Here is a 17,778-nt window from a genome sequence, read left to right as displayed (position 1 = left end):
CAGCTATGCCCTTTTTCTAGCACAAACCTTGGGAAAGCAAACCTGCTGACTGTAATTAAAAAGCAGCTTTTGGAGTCAAGTTTGCTGAAATAGAAAACCATGTATAACAGCAATGTTTCGCAGATTGCATCCTCAGGGTCCCATATAATGAGAGCAGCAGCTCCACTGTGCTTTGCAGAACACAGCAATGTCAGAGCCTTGATGCAGAGAAATTGATTGCAAGAGGCATATTCTTCCATTGCTAGAGGAATACAGAACAGTCCTGGCATGCAAGAGCACCACCAGAAGCACAGAGGCAGCCACTGGGGGGGTCACTGAGCGCTGCTAGGAGGAGCAATATTGCAGGATTTGCACAAGACATGCAAGGGGTGAGACAAATATTCTGTTAATGTAAGGGACCTTCAAAGTGTATTTATTACAGAATTTGTTTCTCAGAAGTGAAGCAGAGAACAAGTTTACCAAAGAAAGGTCATTCCTATCCCTAGAGAGAAGTTAATGGTATAGACCAACCAGAAGCACTGGTCTTTGATTTTTTCTACCTTCTCCCATCTCCATTTTTAAAGGGTGCACAGAAGCCCCACTATTGAGTACTGTGAAGAGGCCAAACTTGCCCCTGTGTGGCCTGGCTTACACCTCTTAGGCCACACAGTCCCAACCTCCTTCTCTCCCACAGCAAGCTGAGTGGAAATCCATCAGAGCAGCTTCCTTAGTTACCAGAGTTTTTCCAAAACCAAGCAACAGAAAGCCCTGTTTTCTACACCTGTTGCTGCAACTTATCCAACCCTTGCTGAGATCACTGTGCAGGAAAAATAAATACATGACTGTAGATACCTGCCAGCCTGGTATAAAACCCACCATGAGAGGAAAAACCCATCAAGCAGATACTGAACATGGAATAAGGGTGTAATTCCTGTTACAATCAGACTTGGTCCCTCACTCTGAAGGTGTAATTCAGGATGACACATTTTAACCTGGCAATCCTCTCTCTGATTGTTTATTTACCTGTGGTCAGATGCTTGCAGCTCCGCTCTCCCATAGTACATCAAGGCTCCAGGGGTCCAAGTGTGCCTGACTTTAGTATCAGCACTCAGATCACTGTCCAGAAGATTGATCTCTCCAGCTATGCAGCACAAAACATAATTTAAAACTCACTCAAAGCTAGTTTTACTAACAGTTAAACACTATTTCATTAGGATGCTCTTCACAGACCCTAGCAGTGGGAAGTAGGGTTTTTTTGTTCTTCTATATAAATCATTCAAAGAAGAGCTTGTATCCTACAAGATTTACAAATTAGGGACTAGAAAGAAAAAAGAGAGAAAGGACTGGAAGTGCAACTGAGACAGCTGATCAATAGAGTAAGACACCTGCAAAATGGTTGACCTGAATGTTACCCAATTAATTATCTGTACAACTTGGGTTGATAGACTCATATTAGTATGACCTCAACACCGAGCATAAAAACAGACACTGTACTTGGAAATTATTTTGCAAATCTGAATATTAGACAGGGATTGGAGAAATAATACACAAGAGATAGGAGAAACCAAACCCAGGCAAACCCATCGTCCAAATAATTCCATTGCAACTCATTAAGGTGAAAGAAAGTGCTCCAGACATTATGCTAGAGTGAGGTGCTTTATTGCTGTTAATAAGGAAGTTTTTAGGTCACTGTTTGAATAAATGGATAACTCTGCCTCTCTTTTCTGTGAAGCTGAAAATGAATTAATATGGAATATGGTGTTTCTTCCTAATCACTCACACTGAGGCTATGCTTTCTTCTTGTAGAGCGAGTAGTTGTTTAGCCTGTAACAGCAATAAGAAGCAACACAATTAGAGCTGAGAGGCAGAAGAGCCTTGCCACCAGCAGTAAAGGGGAGGAACTCTGGCAGCCAACCAAGAAAGCTTTGCAGGGCTGGGAATGCACCAGTCAGTTATGGACTCATGTGAGCCAGCTGTGGGAGGCCTACAAGCTCTAAAGAAAGGGACCTGCCTTGACTCTTGCAGACCAGCTGGTTAGGTCCTATGTGCTATGTGTACTCCAACTCCTAAAGTTCCCCAGGGGCAAGCTTTGCCATGCAAAGCAAGGAATATGCATTGCAGATGCTGAAGGGTGTTCTTTCCCTAAAATGAAAACAGTCCGCACAAGAGGGTTGTTTTAACTTCCTTATGTCTCATACGGCTTTTATTTCCTGGACTGCATCTCTATCAATGGTTTAAGCTCCTCATTTTGCTTTGTTTTCATTCCTTAAATAAGAGTGAATAACTATATCATGATGACATGCACCCTCTGATTGCCCTAGTTTTGCTTTGTAGTTTTTACACTTAACATAGTCATGGTATGACTTAGATTCCAAGCAGAAGTTTCCAGGCATGTGAAAAAGCACATCTGCAGGCACAGACCAAATTAATTGTCCAGCAATTACACTTTTAATATGAATTTATTCAAATTTTAGAAACATTGGGGCATAGATGTTCCTGCAGACTGACAGAATGATTATGAAAACTATCCCTGGATACGCAAAGAAATAGTTTTTATTTCTTAACTGTAACTTTTGAGTAACAAGTGAAAACAGCCTTTCTGTTGTGCTGAACACTCATAAATTCAAAGTACTTTATAAGCACTAACTATTGAAACCTCCCCCAATTCTATAAACTGGCAGAAATATTCCTAAGAATTACTGATACAGAAGGAATTACAGAAAACTGCTTATACATCTACTGAGAACAGCAGTTTTAACAATCTAGCCAGTATAACACAGGAGCTTTATGTGGACTAATGATTCTGTTGAAAAACAACAGAATTATTTCTGTATTACTACAGCTGGACCGTTTTCAGTTCCTTGGTGAGCTCCCAGCATCTTTTCGATCTGTAGCATGAAGCCTTTTTTCACACACTCAAGAAAGGGCCTTCTCTATCTCTGAAACTTAATCCAGTGAAGCTGAAAGAACATCTGCTTAAGTAAAGCACCATTCACTAGATTAAATCCCCTTAAGTGGGTTCTAGATGAAACAACTTTCTGAAACAACTTTCAGAAAAAGAAGGATCCTACGCACCTGTTTTTTCGAAGGGCAGTTTCTTTCTCCACCAAAGCACTCTGTCAGTCCACGCTGGGGTTCTGCACTTATCACTTGTATCATAAGCCTCTGAGCCAATGTCGTATTTATATGTTGGTCCAAAATTAATAGTCCCTTCATGGAAGTCTTTAAAAATCTATTAAAATAAAGAACATCTCTAAGTTACAGATGAGGAAGGTGCCACAGTGACAACTTCCTCGCAAACAATGCTCCAATTTTCAAACCAATTGCTGTGTTCAAGAGCTATAAACAAAGGTCTGAAAATGCAACTTCTTCACTCTCTCAAGGAACAAGACCCAGCCAACACACAGTTATTCAAGAAAACGAGACACACTGTCTTACTTTTCCATTGGATTTTTGCTGCTGTAGTTGATCAAATTCCAAAAGTGTCTTCCAATCTTGACGTTTGAGAAGATAAAAGACTTCTTCATATTTTAGATCAATGCGATAGTTAAAATCACCACACCAGAAGACATAGTCATGGGAGAACATGTTCTGCCCCTAGTTTTGAGGTACAGAATACTGTTAATGTTAAATCATGTTCATGAAAACTCCTTTAAAATGCACTGAAATGTAGCACTCAGTTTGTAATTACTAAATACTGGACCTACTTGTCACAATTTATTTGTCAAAATTCATTTTGTGCTAAAATAGAATGGTTCCTTCACTGTCTTTGGCACCCCACTGAGCTGAATTTTGTAAACAAGAGTGTCAGACTCTGACCCCTCTCTCCTGAAGATATGTCTAAGCTGGAGCACACCTTTCTATTCACAATTTGTCTGTCATGAATATTCAAAATATATGTTTATTTGTTTCCCTAACACATTTCACATGCATATATTTACATACACTAAATATAACACAAAATGTGCTTCTGGTACCAAGGCAAATTTAGCAACAAAGCTCCTGAGTAAGAACAAGCTCCAAACTTGATCTTATGTACACGTCACAGTTTTGTAAAGGTATTGAAATCAAACATTAATGAAAATTCACTCCAGTTCTAAATTTGCCATACTGTCCTCTAACCAGTCTTTTTTTTTTTTTTTCCAGTTCAGCTATAAACCTCTAAACAGGAGAGATTTATAAGGGAAACGTTCCAGACCGTGGCTGTCACAGCACTAGAGGGCACTCTTTATATGCATTATACACACAAGGTACCTTTAGCTGTTTTAAGTGTAAAGGACATCAAATAGTTAACGAGGTATTAGAGAGAAAAACTACCATAAGCACAACTTTATGGTCATTTGGAACAGATCTCCTATGCAGGATGTCCATTATGTCAGTATTAGCTCCCACATAAAACAACTGGTTGATATGCTGCACATGCCAAACCTCTAAGCCTTACAAACAACAGGAAGTTAAAATTTTATGCTTTGCAACCTAAATGCCATTTTTTGCTGACTAACCAGAATACACAAACTGGTCCAATCCCTTCCTGGCTTAGGACCTTTCCAGAGAGGTCCAAGAAAGAAAGTATTGTGGAAATTAAAGCAATCAACACTAAGGAAAGCAAAGGAGCCCTGCTACCGAATCCCATGGGTTTTCTACTGGCCTAAGGAGACAAATTGGAATTACAACACTAGGGTGACTGATTTAACACCATTTAGGGGAAAAGTTATTCATCCAGACCAGTGATGCCTATTTGCCACACTCTGAGAGAAGCCAGCAGTTCCTTGAGAGTGACACATTCACGAGGACAAAACAAACGGAACAGAGGGTAACATGTCCATGACCAAGAAGTGATAGATCGTACCCGACCAGAAGCAGCCAAGGCACTGCTGCACTGAATGGCACAGATGGTCTTCCAGGAATTCTCACTAACTAAAGCCAGCAAGAGCTATCAATATCATGCTCTCCAGCTCTAACACCAATCACCTAGAGCTTATCCATGGAGCCTTACAGACTTTTCAGTTAAGCTGCAGTTCTGAAAGATCAAAAGGTGCACAAAGCCAAGGACTTTTCAAGAACTGGAGCAACTCCATTTTTTGAAAAGAGTAGTACTTTTGTAAAGCATGTGCTATATTGGGTGGTATCTAGTCTTCTGTGAAACATGCTTCCCTATTATTTATTTATTTACTAACATTTTCTTTTACATTTTTTTTTATGGCACTGAGATGCCTCCTTTGATGACCTGTCATCAAAGACAGCCTGTGACCAGCTTTCGTGATGTAATGATATCACCTTTATCTCCAACGGGTTTAGCACACATACATCTACACTTACCATTGGGAAGCTGAGTTTCTGTGTGATTTCTTTATAATCTTCATTCCTCTCTTTCACCTGACTCTGCCCAGCAGTCAAGTGACTGCATATAAAGCAGAAACTGGTACTATAGAACTGAAAACGAATGCTCACTGCCCCTTTATTTCCAGCTTTTCCTCCCATTCCTGTCTTCACGGTGTCTATTGCTACATCCCTGCATTAAAAAAAAAAAAAATAGAAAGAGAACAGAGTAAAGGGCTTCAGGGACAAACATTCAATTAACTTTGACTGCAACATAAAGGGAAAAGCCAGTTTACAATGCCATATCTTCTCCCCTCTAGAAAGCTTGCTGCTTTTAGGCACATCTTTTGGTTTCTTGATGTTCATGTACTTACGTTTCAAATTAAGTATAATACAATAGTACAGTAATAAAACTATTTGAAAATATTTTTCTCCTTTTCTTGTCCCTTCCAAACAGACCAGCAAGACCTTATTTCTGAAATATGGGGAATTTCTATAGAATATACTTTTCTAGTTTACCTCTACCATGATCCTTAAAATATTGACAATACCTACATTTACTATTATGTTTCCTTTTACTTTTGAACATATGGGAATCAGCTTTTCAGACAGTTAACAATTTACTGTTCATATGTGTTGAAACCCAACTTCACAGTTCATGATGGATTTTCCATTTAATTAAAGAGCAACAGATCATAACGCATAATTCTTTAAATCAGATGTGATAAAATCAGTGATTATTGGATACTATTTTTACTATTATAACTACTTATATGTAACTCCTCAAGTGAGTTCTGTACTGATGACAAACTGCTCAAAGTCTCCACGTTGTTAATTACTTATTATTTCAATGTGATGATTAGCACACACTTCACTACAGAAAGATAACTTGATAAAGCAGACCACCTGTTCTCAGGGTAATTTCTCCCAAACAGTCAGGCCACTCCAAGAACAAAGCATGGCTGTTTGATCAGATAAGTAAATGATGAGATCGTTGTTGTAGCCAACCCCAGCACCATGTATGTCTTTCCCAGTGAGAAAATTTTACTTTGCAGAGAAGAAGTCAAGCAGATATGACTAGAATATTATTGATTTTAAGAAGTGACATGCAGAAAACTGCTAAGTCTTATTTGAGATATTCTCAGAAATTCGTGATCTAAATGATGCAAGATGTTACAGGTCCCCTTTCACCACCCCCTTAATTTTCTTCTCTCTTCCTCCCCCATCTTTTGTACCTTTTTTTCTCCCTCTTTAATTTCCTGTCTTTTCCTGACAGCAGGACACCACCAGAAGACACCCTCAGGGAGGCAAAAGAGGAACATCAAAGTTTTCTAAGAAACAATGGGTTTTAAGCACTCCTACAGAAGCACGTGTTCAGTCTTTTCACTCTAAAGAGTTCTCCCTTCCTGCTGCCTGCCTACCCTCTCCTGACTGGTATTCAGCTGATTTGCATTAATGGCAAAGGTTATGCTGAGATAACCCACTTTAAATTCGACTCCTTGTATTTCATCAACCCTTTCACTGCTGTATAAACCGGCTACTGTCTCATATTATTTCTCTATTCTCTATCTTCTGTCTAAATCTCTTCAATCTCTGTAAGCACAGAAGCCTGTTTTTGCACTTCTGATCTTTTTTCCTTTCCTTTTCTAGACACAGGAAAAAAATACGCAAGCATACAGGTTAGGTTTGATTATAGTCACATAACACAAAGCAGCACATTTGCCTTAAATGATGAAACTTGGTCACTAAAATCAAGCTCTCTTGAGTTTCAAATGGCTACATCCAATTTCTGTCAGTTTGACAACTGTGACAGAGTCACTGTGGTGTTCTGCTTCTGATTTCCATTTAAACCATGCATTTCCTACTGGATTACTCAAATGTTTTTTAAGTCAGGTGAAAAGTCAAAAACTGAGAGAAACACTTCTCCTCTGGACTGCTTTATAGCAGCAAAAAAAATAATTCTTTAAAATAATTTTGAAAAAAGATTACTGGAAAGCAGCAATGCAAGACCATCAGAGTTACCTGGATTTCATTGCTCTGTCTGGCCTACAGCACTTGATGTTGCACAAGCTCTGTTCTGATGTTTCCAGCAGATATGAGATCACAGGGGAAAGAGGCAGCTTTTGATATTTTAATCATAAATCCAGTGGCCAATCAGTGCCCTAATATGGGGTAGTGTTTGGATCGTTGGGACCTTTAAGGTCAGACAGATGCCCGAAGATAGTTCTGACTATTCACTTCCTAAGCATTTACACTTAGCCTGCATAATTCTTGCCCACAGCAAAGGCATTTTGATGCAAGTTATCCCCGTGGGTCGGTAATCTTCTAGGAGGAGTTTGGTCACTCTCCAGGGACAGCTGAGCTAGTAAGCTGAGGATACACAGCTCTGCACCCTCCGGACTAGGCACACAGTTCTCATGACATCTGGGAGAGACAAACACTTCATAGGTTCTCTTACATCTCAATTCTATAAAATGTCAAGGGGCAAAATTAGGTCTCTTTCCCCCGTCTGCCTTCCTACCTTTTCCACCATTCTTTTGAGGTCCAGAACTACCCCCGTTTCCATAAGGAAATAGTATGGACAGGGCTAGAAGGTAAAACCTGCCCTTCAGGCAGAGGCAGGCACTTGCCTCCATTTGGTGCATCAAACACTCTTGGACTTGCTAGCCCAAGTCATTCCTTTTCCAGAAAAGGACCACCTAAACAAGGTGCTCCACCCTGACTGCCCACCTGGAGCATGCTTGGCTTTTGAGCTAACTGGAGGAAGACCCTGAGGCTGCCTGGCCTTTGTACTACCCAAGGGAGATGGACTCCAGCCTATTGCTGCCTGGAAGCATGCCTCTCTACCAGCTGAACAGAGACCAGAATCCAGGTTTGCATGACTCCCACCAAGATGCACAATCACTCCCACGCTCTCTGGCCACACTCCAACACTGGATGTTACTGAAGACACAGGTTGGGTTTGGGGGCTTTTTTTTGTTTGTCTGGTCTGGAGGTTGTTGTTGGGTTCATTTTATTTTGGAGTGGGTTTTCTGCTTTGTTTTTGGTTTGGTGGGGTTTTGGGGTGGTTTTTTTTGTTTGGTTTGGTTTGGGTTTTTTTTACCTGATGAAGGGGACATGATATGGTCGTACAAAGATGAAAAGACAAACACCAACAAGCTGTGCTGATGTCAGCTGAATGTAGCGATGAGTCCTGGAAATAGCTTTCTGAAGCTGCTCTCCCCACATTTTTCTATTCGTTGTACTGGAACAAACATAAAATCATTTAATGGAACCAAAACAAACCACATACAGTCAATAAAATGAACATATTAACTGTGCCTTAGGTTTACAGACATCCCATTAGGCTGTAGAACTTGAAGTGCTGTAGAATGCATGGCAGAGACCGACAATACCTCCTTGTAAGCCCGCCCAGAGTCAGCAGGGTCAGTGAGCCCAGGCACAGCACACAAATAGAGTTATCCTGCTTCTGGATGTGAGAGGGATTTTGTCTACCATGCTTAGAAAGATCCACACTCACATGACGTTGGCTATACCTATTCACTGGGGATAATTGGAAGCTGATTATAGCAATCATAACCTTAAAAAACAATTTCCATATCAATCTCATGACTTGTAAGATTTCTTATGTTCACAGTGAAGAGATCTTCTCTGGATTTTCTGACTGGAAGGTGACTGGCTACTCCCAGCTGTTGGCTGTTCTTAGCTAAGGTTTGTGAATGGGTGCATGTATACCTTCAGTGGAACTAGCTTTTTCTCTTCTCCAAAGTCAACATATCCACGCACATATACTGCCGGCCCAGCAGCCACACTAAGCACTGCTGTAACTTGTCATTTCCAAAACAGACAACTAACTGGCCAGCCTGATGAATCAGCATTGGAAACAATCTTCAGAGTTCCACCCCCATTCAGATTCACAAGGACCAGTAAACACAACAGCCTACTGCACATGCTGATATGCCAGCCTCAGGCTTTGCATGCAACTTCTCCAGCCGTAATTTTCATAACTACAACTAGCCACAGAGACGTTTTTAGACAATTTTAGAATTCCTACATGAATGCAAAGTAGGCTTGTAGTAGTCATTGAGCACATTTTTCCAACATCAGACAGGGTTTTAAGGACAAGTGTTAAATCAATCTCAACCACCAGAATCCTTCTCTGCCAACATAAAGACTTAAGAGACTTAGCAAACACAGTGCATTCTACTGTGCAAAAGTTCACAGAGAAAGAGCACTTTCAACACCATCCCAGTGACATTTGTTGATGGGAAACATATTTCCAGCTATGGTTGCAAGCAACAGACCTGGAAGGGAGTATTCGATACAAGTGAGCATAAAAATGAATACAGCCAGTTCCTTTGGGGAAATTTATGTTCTTTTTGTTGGGGTTTTAGATGGTTGGTTGGTTTGGTTTGTTTACATTTGTGGGGGTTTTCTTGGTAGGTTGGTTTTTTAGGTTGGTTTTTTAGATCGGTTGGTTAGGGGCTTTTGCTGTTGGTTTTGTTTGGTTTTTTTTACGTACCTGGCATTCACGATATTCCCTGCACTTAACTCAACCATCTCTTCAAATCCCACTGCAAATATGTCAGGAGGGCAGTTATCATCATCTGTTGGCAGGAAGGAAAAGTTATACCAGAATTACTATTTTGTTGTTTCTTCTAACAACTTGTATTCTAATTTCTGTCAGAGATCCTTCCTGTAGTTCTATCTTGTGTGTCCCCTGCCAAGCTATACATGTTCATAGCTCCTTTAATCTAATCTCATAAAACATCCCCTGCAGTTCCTCTGAAATTTTTTCCTGCTTTTCTCCCACCAGTTGGTCTCCATCTCTCTTGCAGGAAGCAGTTCAGAACAGAACATTATATTGTAGCAGTGTTAAGATCTCTCTCCCCCACTCACCACTAAAGCCACAACATCTCACTACTCACCATCCTTTACCCACTTGTCATTTTACGCCACAACAACCCAACATGCTCTTCCTTTCTGACACAGATTCCTACATAACTGAACTTAATTGGCCACACACCAGTATGTCACCTCCATCTCAATGCCTTTAGTAAATTTATCTCATAGTTTAAGGATGCCTTCAAAGTTTCTTCTTGCCTTCTTTCTACCAAGTCCTTCTTAGATCACCTGTATTTAAGGTTAGGTCACTTTAGAGCACAGTGACTCCCCCTTCCCCGGCTCTGTGGATATTACTCTGAGAAAACACCAAAGATCAGATGCTCTCATATAATACTGTGAAGCAAATCTGTTGACCCATTAGGTCTGTCCATTGCCTAAAGAGGTTTTTTTTTTTAAGTATTATATGGCCACAGTGACAGTAACTTAATTCAACATGAAGATCTAAATATAGACAAACATAGGAGCCTAAATCAGATCTGACTCAGAAAACACGACTGAAAAGTAAAATATGCAGCAACTCGCTGCAGACACAAGGGTGAAACTAGCACGACAGCTAGCCTCCTTTACTAGCTTAACCAGACAGGCACTGTCACATGTATTTCCCATTAATAATTTTGGACATCTGTCCTTGAGCACTTGCCCATTTGTGTAGGCACTGCACTGACATTAACATGGATACAGACATTTGCAGGGTCACACCCTAGCCCTGCCCGTTCACATAACTCAGCTCTCTTCCAGAAGCTGCTCAGACTGTCCATGTCACGGCTGCCTGTACCACGCAGCACTGCTCCTCTGGTTCTCTCAGGGGATGGCCTGGCAAAACTAACACATGACAGGCTCTCAGCAGATTTTAGTATCATGGGCATAGTCATGTTCTAACACATCTAAAGTGTTTCTGAAACAGACCTGACTGGACTAATCACTTACCTAGGCTGCTCAGAATACAGTGGTCTACACCTAATCACATACCACTCAGGAACTAAGGGTTCAAATTAGACAACTTGCATAAGGGAGCCAAGGATTTGAAGAATGTATTCCTGAGCTACAAGGTTAGGTACAGGACTATCCCTGTGATGCCTGCAGGCAACTAAACGTTCCACTGCAACAACAAAAGCATGGGTTTTGCCTTAGTTTTGCAACCACTCAATTTTTAAATGACAGAATGTTCACTTTTCGTTTACCTTAATAAAACATCTGTAAATCAATTACAATACCTGACCTTGTGCCATAAATAAGAAATCCAGCAACCAATTTCATCAAGCCACAAGCAGAGGAGTTTTCTAAACTGCTAAAGAAAGGAAATATCACCTTCAGCAAAGTAAATCTTTTTGTCTGAAGGCTTTGATAGTAACATTTCCAGTCAAGCTCATAGTCCATATTGTACAGATATGAGAGACCTAGGAGGTGTTCTGATGGCACCTAAGCACATAGTTTCCGCCCACAATAAAGGGTAAAGAACAGAGATAAGGAAGAAGAAAATGACATGCAGGGTGCAGAATAGGCAGATACATCCCATGATGGCATGAAAGAGAGCTCTGAATTCTGACCTGCTGAAGGTTTGAAACAGTCACATGGACTGTTTCAAAGTGTTCAAAGCACTCTGACTATCAGGAGCTCTTCACACACCATTCCACTTCTGCAGGGAGGCAGCAAAAGCATGGAGGAGCTGCATACACCCCTAAGAACTGTCAGAAAATGCCTTCCAAAATGCACTGCCTTTGAAAGGCTGGTCAAATCTTGTGTCCTGACTCACTGTCTCTAGAGATGCCAGCAAATACTGCTTACACATTTTAACTGTGAAGCCTTACCTTGAAATTCTGAAACTCCTGAGAGCTTGGGAGAATCCAGCAGCCAGTCTGTCAGCTCACTGGTACCAAGGATGTTGCTTCGAAACTGCTTTCCCCCATTCACATTCCAGGTCCCCGTGGCAACACGAACACGCTTGGAGCTTGTGAATTCAAACTGACGCTCTGACATGGCCTTCAGAATACTTGGAGTTACTGACAGAAGAGGGCAGAGAGAAAGATGGTGTGTAAAAGAAGAATGTGCTGTAAAAGGAAAGAAACAATCCAGACAGCAGCAGCACAGTCACTGTGAAATAATGACATCACCCTAGCAGGAACAATACAAAAGGTAGGGAACAACTCCTATGGAAATGGCAATAACTACAAGATAACTGGCGTTGATGTCAGCAATTTCTCTTCCAGAAAGCAGGCACCCTTTAAAAGCTTGGGAAGGGCTGGTCACTCACTTTCAGCCTACATTTTTCTGTACTTCTTCAAATAAAAAGCAAAAAATTATTTTAATTCCCATAATCTTTTCAGTTTAGTCTATAGTGCTGTCATGGTTTAAACCCACTGGGCAACCAGGGCTTAGTAGTGCTCATCCCAGCCACTCACTCCCTCCCTGCACCCGCAGCGAAATGCAGCAGAGAATCACAAGAGTAAAAGTGAGAAAACTCATGGATTGAGATAAAGACAGTTTAATGGGACAGAAAAGGGAAACGAAAAAAAGATAATAGAATTAGAATATAGAAAACAAGTGTGGTACAATGTAAATTCTCCCTGCTCCCCAACCAATGCCCAGCCAGTTCCAAAGCAGGAGCCCCCAGTCAGCTTTGCCCCCCCAGTTTATATACCAAGCATGGCATCATATAGCATAGTATATTCCTTTGGCCATTTGGAGCCAACTGTCCTGGCTGCATCCTTTCCCAGCTTCTTGTAGCCCTCCAGCCTTCTGAATGGGAGAGCATGAGAAGCTGAAAAGTTCTTGACTTAGTATAAACACTATATAGCAACAACTAAAACCATCAGTGTGTTACCAACCTGCTGTGGTTTAAACCCAGCTGGCAACTAAGTACAACACACAATCACTCGCTCACTCATTAGTCTCATATTAAATCCAAACCACAACAGTATACAAGACACTAGGAAGCCAATGAACTCTATTCCTGTAACCAGGACAAGCAATCAAGCATGTCACAATTTACAACTTCAACTGAAGCCCTGAGAAGTTTAGAATGTGGAAGATGGAGAACAGTACAGAGTTTCACATCAGTACAAATCTAGCACTGTGATGGCTCTCTAACCTGGTCAAAACTCCTCACAGGAAACTGCTATATTTTCATGTATTTTGCTGAGTATAGAAAATTAGTGGTGTGCTTTTGCTTTCTAATCAAATGAAGCAGAGCTAATCTTTAACTACCTGACTTGCATTGGCAGTCAGGCACAGAGAAGTTATCTATATTTCCCTTGAGATCCACATCAGGGAACAAGCCCAGGACTGAATGATTCTCTGGAGTAAACCGACCACCCAATACTGCTTGTGGGTGAAATTATCATGTATTTTGCATGTAAATATCTTCTCAGAGAGAGCTGAGTTTATTCTAGATGGGTGCAAACAAATGTGTCTATGTTGTGGACTATTAGGGGCCTGGAATAAAGCAGCAAATGAACTAAAATAACAGAGATGTGCCTTTAAAGATCCAAATGGGCTGAAAGCACGTGCAAACAGCAAGGACACAAATAAGGAGATAAAAAGGCTGAGCTCAAGAGACTTCCTCAAGACAAACTCAGACAGGACCAGACTGGGAATATAGCCCTAAAATCCTTCCCTCTGGTCCAACTCTAAACTGTCAGAGAATAACACTATCAAAGAGCAGAAAAACATACTCAAAAGTTCAAAACAAAATATGAGAAATAAGCACAGTGGAATTAAGACACACAGAGTTGTGCTATCGTCACTTGAATGTAGTGCTTTAAACAACAGATCTGTACAAAAGCAGCTTATTTATTGATTTTTTTTTCAAAAGAGTACAATTGCTTATATCTGACAGCTAAAAGCACATACAAAAGAAAAGCGAAGGGCTTATACTGGCTTTACCCAGCAGTGCAGTCTGGTCCATGAGCATCTTGCCTTTGTCTGCATATTCCTCACGGAAGAAGTCACCCATGAGCAGCAACTCGATGGCTTCCTGCTTTACTGTGTCCAAGAAATTTGACTGGATGGTACGAGAAACAGAGCGGGCACCATCCTTGAGCTTCCCAACCTACATCAGACAGGAATTATGAGTGCAAGTGATACTAAATAGGACATCTTTCTTTACTTGTAAATAAACAGTTTTGCCATTTTTCTTTACCTTGTTCTTCCCCTCAAGGGCACGACTGCCACTAAATACTCTGCTCAGATTCTGACCATTGAGAGTCCACATCTCCTTGTAGGATTCCACAAAGCGCTCAATTATAGGTTTAGAATTCAAACCAAGACTCTCTAATTGAGCAAACAGTATCTGAATTAGGTGCAGAAGGAGAAAAAAAAACAAGAAAGAAACCAACATTGTTTTTAAATGTGTTTTTTTGCTTTTTATCCTCAGTATTCCAGCCAGCACCATTCTGTATCAGAGCTGGCAAGACACTCGCATAACTGAGACTTACAGCCTCTTTCCTGTTTGTCCCATGGAACAGCCAATGTATGCACTACAGGTGTCCCACAGAAGGTCCTCTGACAAACTCACCTCCAGTGCAACGAAGGACTGTACACTATTAGAACGATCCAGGCAGTCCAAACAATTCATTCGAAAAGTACCTGTCTGCAGACTTTGGTAACCAAACACAAGAGGAGGGAGGAGAAAATGGTATATTTTAAAACAACATCTAATCATGAGTTGATTGAACAAGATCATCAAATGTTCAGCCTGAATATACCCACCCACATTTTGATGGTGCAAGCACACTGTGCACAATATATTCCATTAACACATCTCATTACTTGACCATGTCTGCAACACTATATTGGCAAATCCATGCACTAGTAAGTTTGCAGATTTAAAACCATGGAGATGCAATTAAGACAATCATTGATTTAGCACCAAGACTACACTTTGTCTCAAAATTGTATTTCAAGATTGTCCTTTACAGTCATGGTCCGAAAACAGCAAGAAACCTGGGAAGGCCAGGACAAACAGTGCCCAGCTACACTGGCACAGAGGGGCAGAGACACTCACCGTGGACTTACATGCTCGCCCTTTGTGAAGATTCCAAAGTCTTCCCAGTGCAACTTCAGCTGAGGCCTCAGCAAATTTTCCAGTTTCTCAGTTTTCCCACCTTTTGCAAATTGGTGGTAGTCAAAGTTTATCATGGGACTGTCTTCTGCATGGGAAGAGGCCCATAGCAGTTTCTGTTTAGATAAGAGAGTGAAGGAAAACAAATCCTGCTCAAGCCATGTGTAAGGATTGATACCAGCATGCTTTTATCATTAATAAGCCTTGACTGTTATTCACATAATTCATAGGAATTCTGAAAGGCCAGACATGAAAAAAGCAACTGAAGTTCCTCGTTTGTTTTCTTCACAGAAGTAAACCTGACTGTTAGAACCCAATTTTCCTGCAGGGGAACTCAAACTGTAACTGCAAAGTAGACATCAGAATTGTGCTGTGGCTGGTGGCAGCCCTGCAGCAGTGGGCTGCTGCTACCTCTCTGCATGAGGGTGGACAGCAACAGCGATGGTCTAGGCAGGCTTAGGGGGAGGAAGTAAGTAAGGAATTACATCCCAGGAAATGTACTATAAAGTGTTTGTGGTAAACTGCAGAAGTGAAAGAAGAGGCACAAATAGCCTCGCTATTTCATCTCCAATTTCAATGACCTCACATCTATTTCCATAATCCCAACAAATTTCATTACGGTATCTGCAACAAATCCAACAGTAATACATCCTGTTCTCCACAAGAAAGCCAGAGAGAACAATTACATTAACTCCAACTATGCAAGCCTTTGTCTATCCTCTTCCCTCCTGCACATTTTCACCCCAAGAGATGGATGCTTTTCTCCACTTACATTGTGACACACACTGGACAAAACAAATCTGATATTACATTGAAAGTGTACATGTAGCAGTTACACCAGCATAATCGTATTGAGTAAGCCATTAAGCCTTTCCTGCAGAAACAAATTTAAAGGCAGTGCTTGGAAAGAGACCTGTAAAATGTATTTCATTAGACTGTTACTGTTCACACCCCAATCTGCCCTTGCAGATGCTGGCACTAGTAATGCACTTGAGGATGACATTTACCCACTGCCGCAGTGTAAATTATTGTCAGAGTATTCGCAACTCTACACTGCAGCCTTGCTTTCACTGTAAATATAATTACAACTGTTACAGGGAAAGCTCATGGGAGGAACAGCGTTTCCTGGGAACAGTATTGATTTTTGGTCTGGTAGCAGCTGATTCAGGTAACAGATAATGAATGGTAAATGAATGATAACCCTGCCATTCTGATCAAGAGAGCCCAGCAGCAGTAATTACAAGAATAATTTGAGCCAACACTGATAAGAATGAATAAGGTTGAAGCAAGAATGGAGAGAAGAGGAAGAAATAAAAGCGAAAGAAAGATGGAGAAACTAATGACAGAAGAGGAGACAGGTTTGCAACCCTAATCACACTCCTATGAATTACTTTATTTATAATTCCAGCCCTTCAAAATCATCAAAGTAAAATTAACTCTATATTATTTCCTAACATCCCTTTCTTAAAACACAAAGGTAAAGAAATGACCAAGGAGTCATTTTGAATGATTACAAAACTTTGCTTTTCAGTGATCTCAGTCTAAATTCTTTGAGCTCACAAGGTATGTTCAGAGTTTATTTATTTTTAAAGTAGGCAAAAAATGTAACAATTTAAACAGAACAGGTCTTTATTTAAATTAAATTAACAAATGCAAGGTCTTATTCTGAAGATGCCCGGTTTCTGACTTAATTTCTGGTTGCATGATACAGGCTAGAACATGGTCTTCAACAATGCGAGAGTTTGAGAGAGTATCAGTAGTAAATTAACAACAAATGTTGTATTTTTATCTGCGTAAGTTATTTGAGCATTTCAGAATTGGTTATCTCTTACCTTTAAATTTCAGTGGGGTTTGCAAAACAAACTAGAAAAGCTGTTTTAAAGAGAGGGAAACCAAAAGATTACAGAGGCTAAGCCGTGTCATGCAGAAATTCAGTAAGAAGCTGAAAACAGAACCTAGGACTAGACTTCACTTCTGTGCCTTCCTCATTGCCTTGCAAGCTTTAGTCATAATCACTTTCTTTGGCCACATTCTGTACAAGGGGAGACCTTCACTCTGTCATTTTCTGCTGGGGAAGCAGATAGTCCTTCCCAGCTTTTTTGTAGGAGGAGAAAATGGTCACACAGAAAAACTGACAAAAACCTTGACACTCCCAGTAAGTTCACGATTGCAACAGAGGGACAGAAATCAGACACTATCACTTAACCACAATTTTAATTTTGCTTAGCTTCACATAGTAAACATTTCAGCTCAGAACTGCTGGTATCACTCTTTACCAACGATATATACATGGCACTTACTACAGGTGTGTACTTAAATCATGCTATCATCAGTTTTAGGACCATAATCTCCGAAGAATCTATGTCAGTTTGCTAAAGCAACAGGCACTTAAGGAGGCAGACTTCCATCAACCTCCAGCCAGATTCAGGCAGCTATTGCACTGCTGCAAACCCCACTCAGTGCCAATCTGTGGCTTTAAGGTCACACTAGTTTTAAAAAGAATACCACACTAGAAC

The 17,778-nt window shown here is 40.7% G+C and overlaps 1 protein-coding gene across 3 annotated transcripts in view; it reads right to left on the bottom strand.

Moving 5' to 3' along the window:
• SYNJ2 (synaptojanin 2) overlaps positions 1 to 17,778 on the bottom strand; it is a 68,425-nt gene that overhangs the window by 13,395 nt on the left and 37,252 nt on the right. For all 3 annotated transcript variants that reach the window (XM_032101941.1, XM_032101943.1, XM_032101944.1), the window contains 11 exons: positions 15,206 to 15,378; positions 14,717 to 14,798; positions 14,342 to 14,491; positions 14,086 to 14,251; positions 12,012 to 12,203; positions 9,821 to 9,905; positions 8,402 to 8,542; positions 5,299 to 5,491; positions 3,418 to 3,576; positions 3,055 to 3,211; positions 1,003 to 1,120 (listed from right to left, as the gene is read on the bottom strand). In XM_032101941.1, coding sequence (XP_031957832.1) covers positions 1,003 to 1,120; positions 3,055 to 3,211; positions 3,418 to 3,576; positions 5,299 to 5,491; positions 8,402 to 8,542; positions 9,821 to 9,905; positions 12,012 to 12,203; positions 14,086 to 14,251; positions 14,342 to 14,491; positions 14,717 to 14,798; positions 15,206 to 15,378 — 1,616 coding nt within the window. The remainder of the gene's footprint in view (positions 1 to 1,002; positions 1,121 to 3,054; positions 3,212 to 3,417; positions 3,577 to 5,298; positions 5,492 to 8,401; positions 8,543 to 9,820; positions 9,906 to 12,011; positions 12,204 to 14,085; positions 14,252 to 14,341; positions 14,492 to 14,716; positions 14,799 to 15,205; positions 15,379 to 17,778) is intronic.

This window comes from Corvus moneduloides, chromosome 3 (assembly GCF_009650955.1).
Source record: "Corvus moneduloides isolate bCorMon1 chromosome 3, bCorMon1.pri, whole genome shotgun sequence".
Lineage (NCBI taxonomy): Eukaryota > Metazoa > Chordata > Aves > Passeriformes > Corvidae > Corvus > Corvus moneduloides.
The sequence above is the reverse complement of the archived record's forward strand: the minus strand, read 5'-3'. Positions and strand labels throughout refer to the sequence as shown.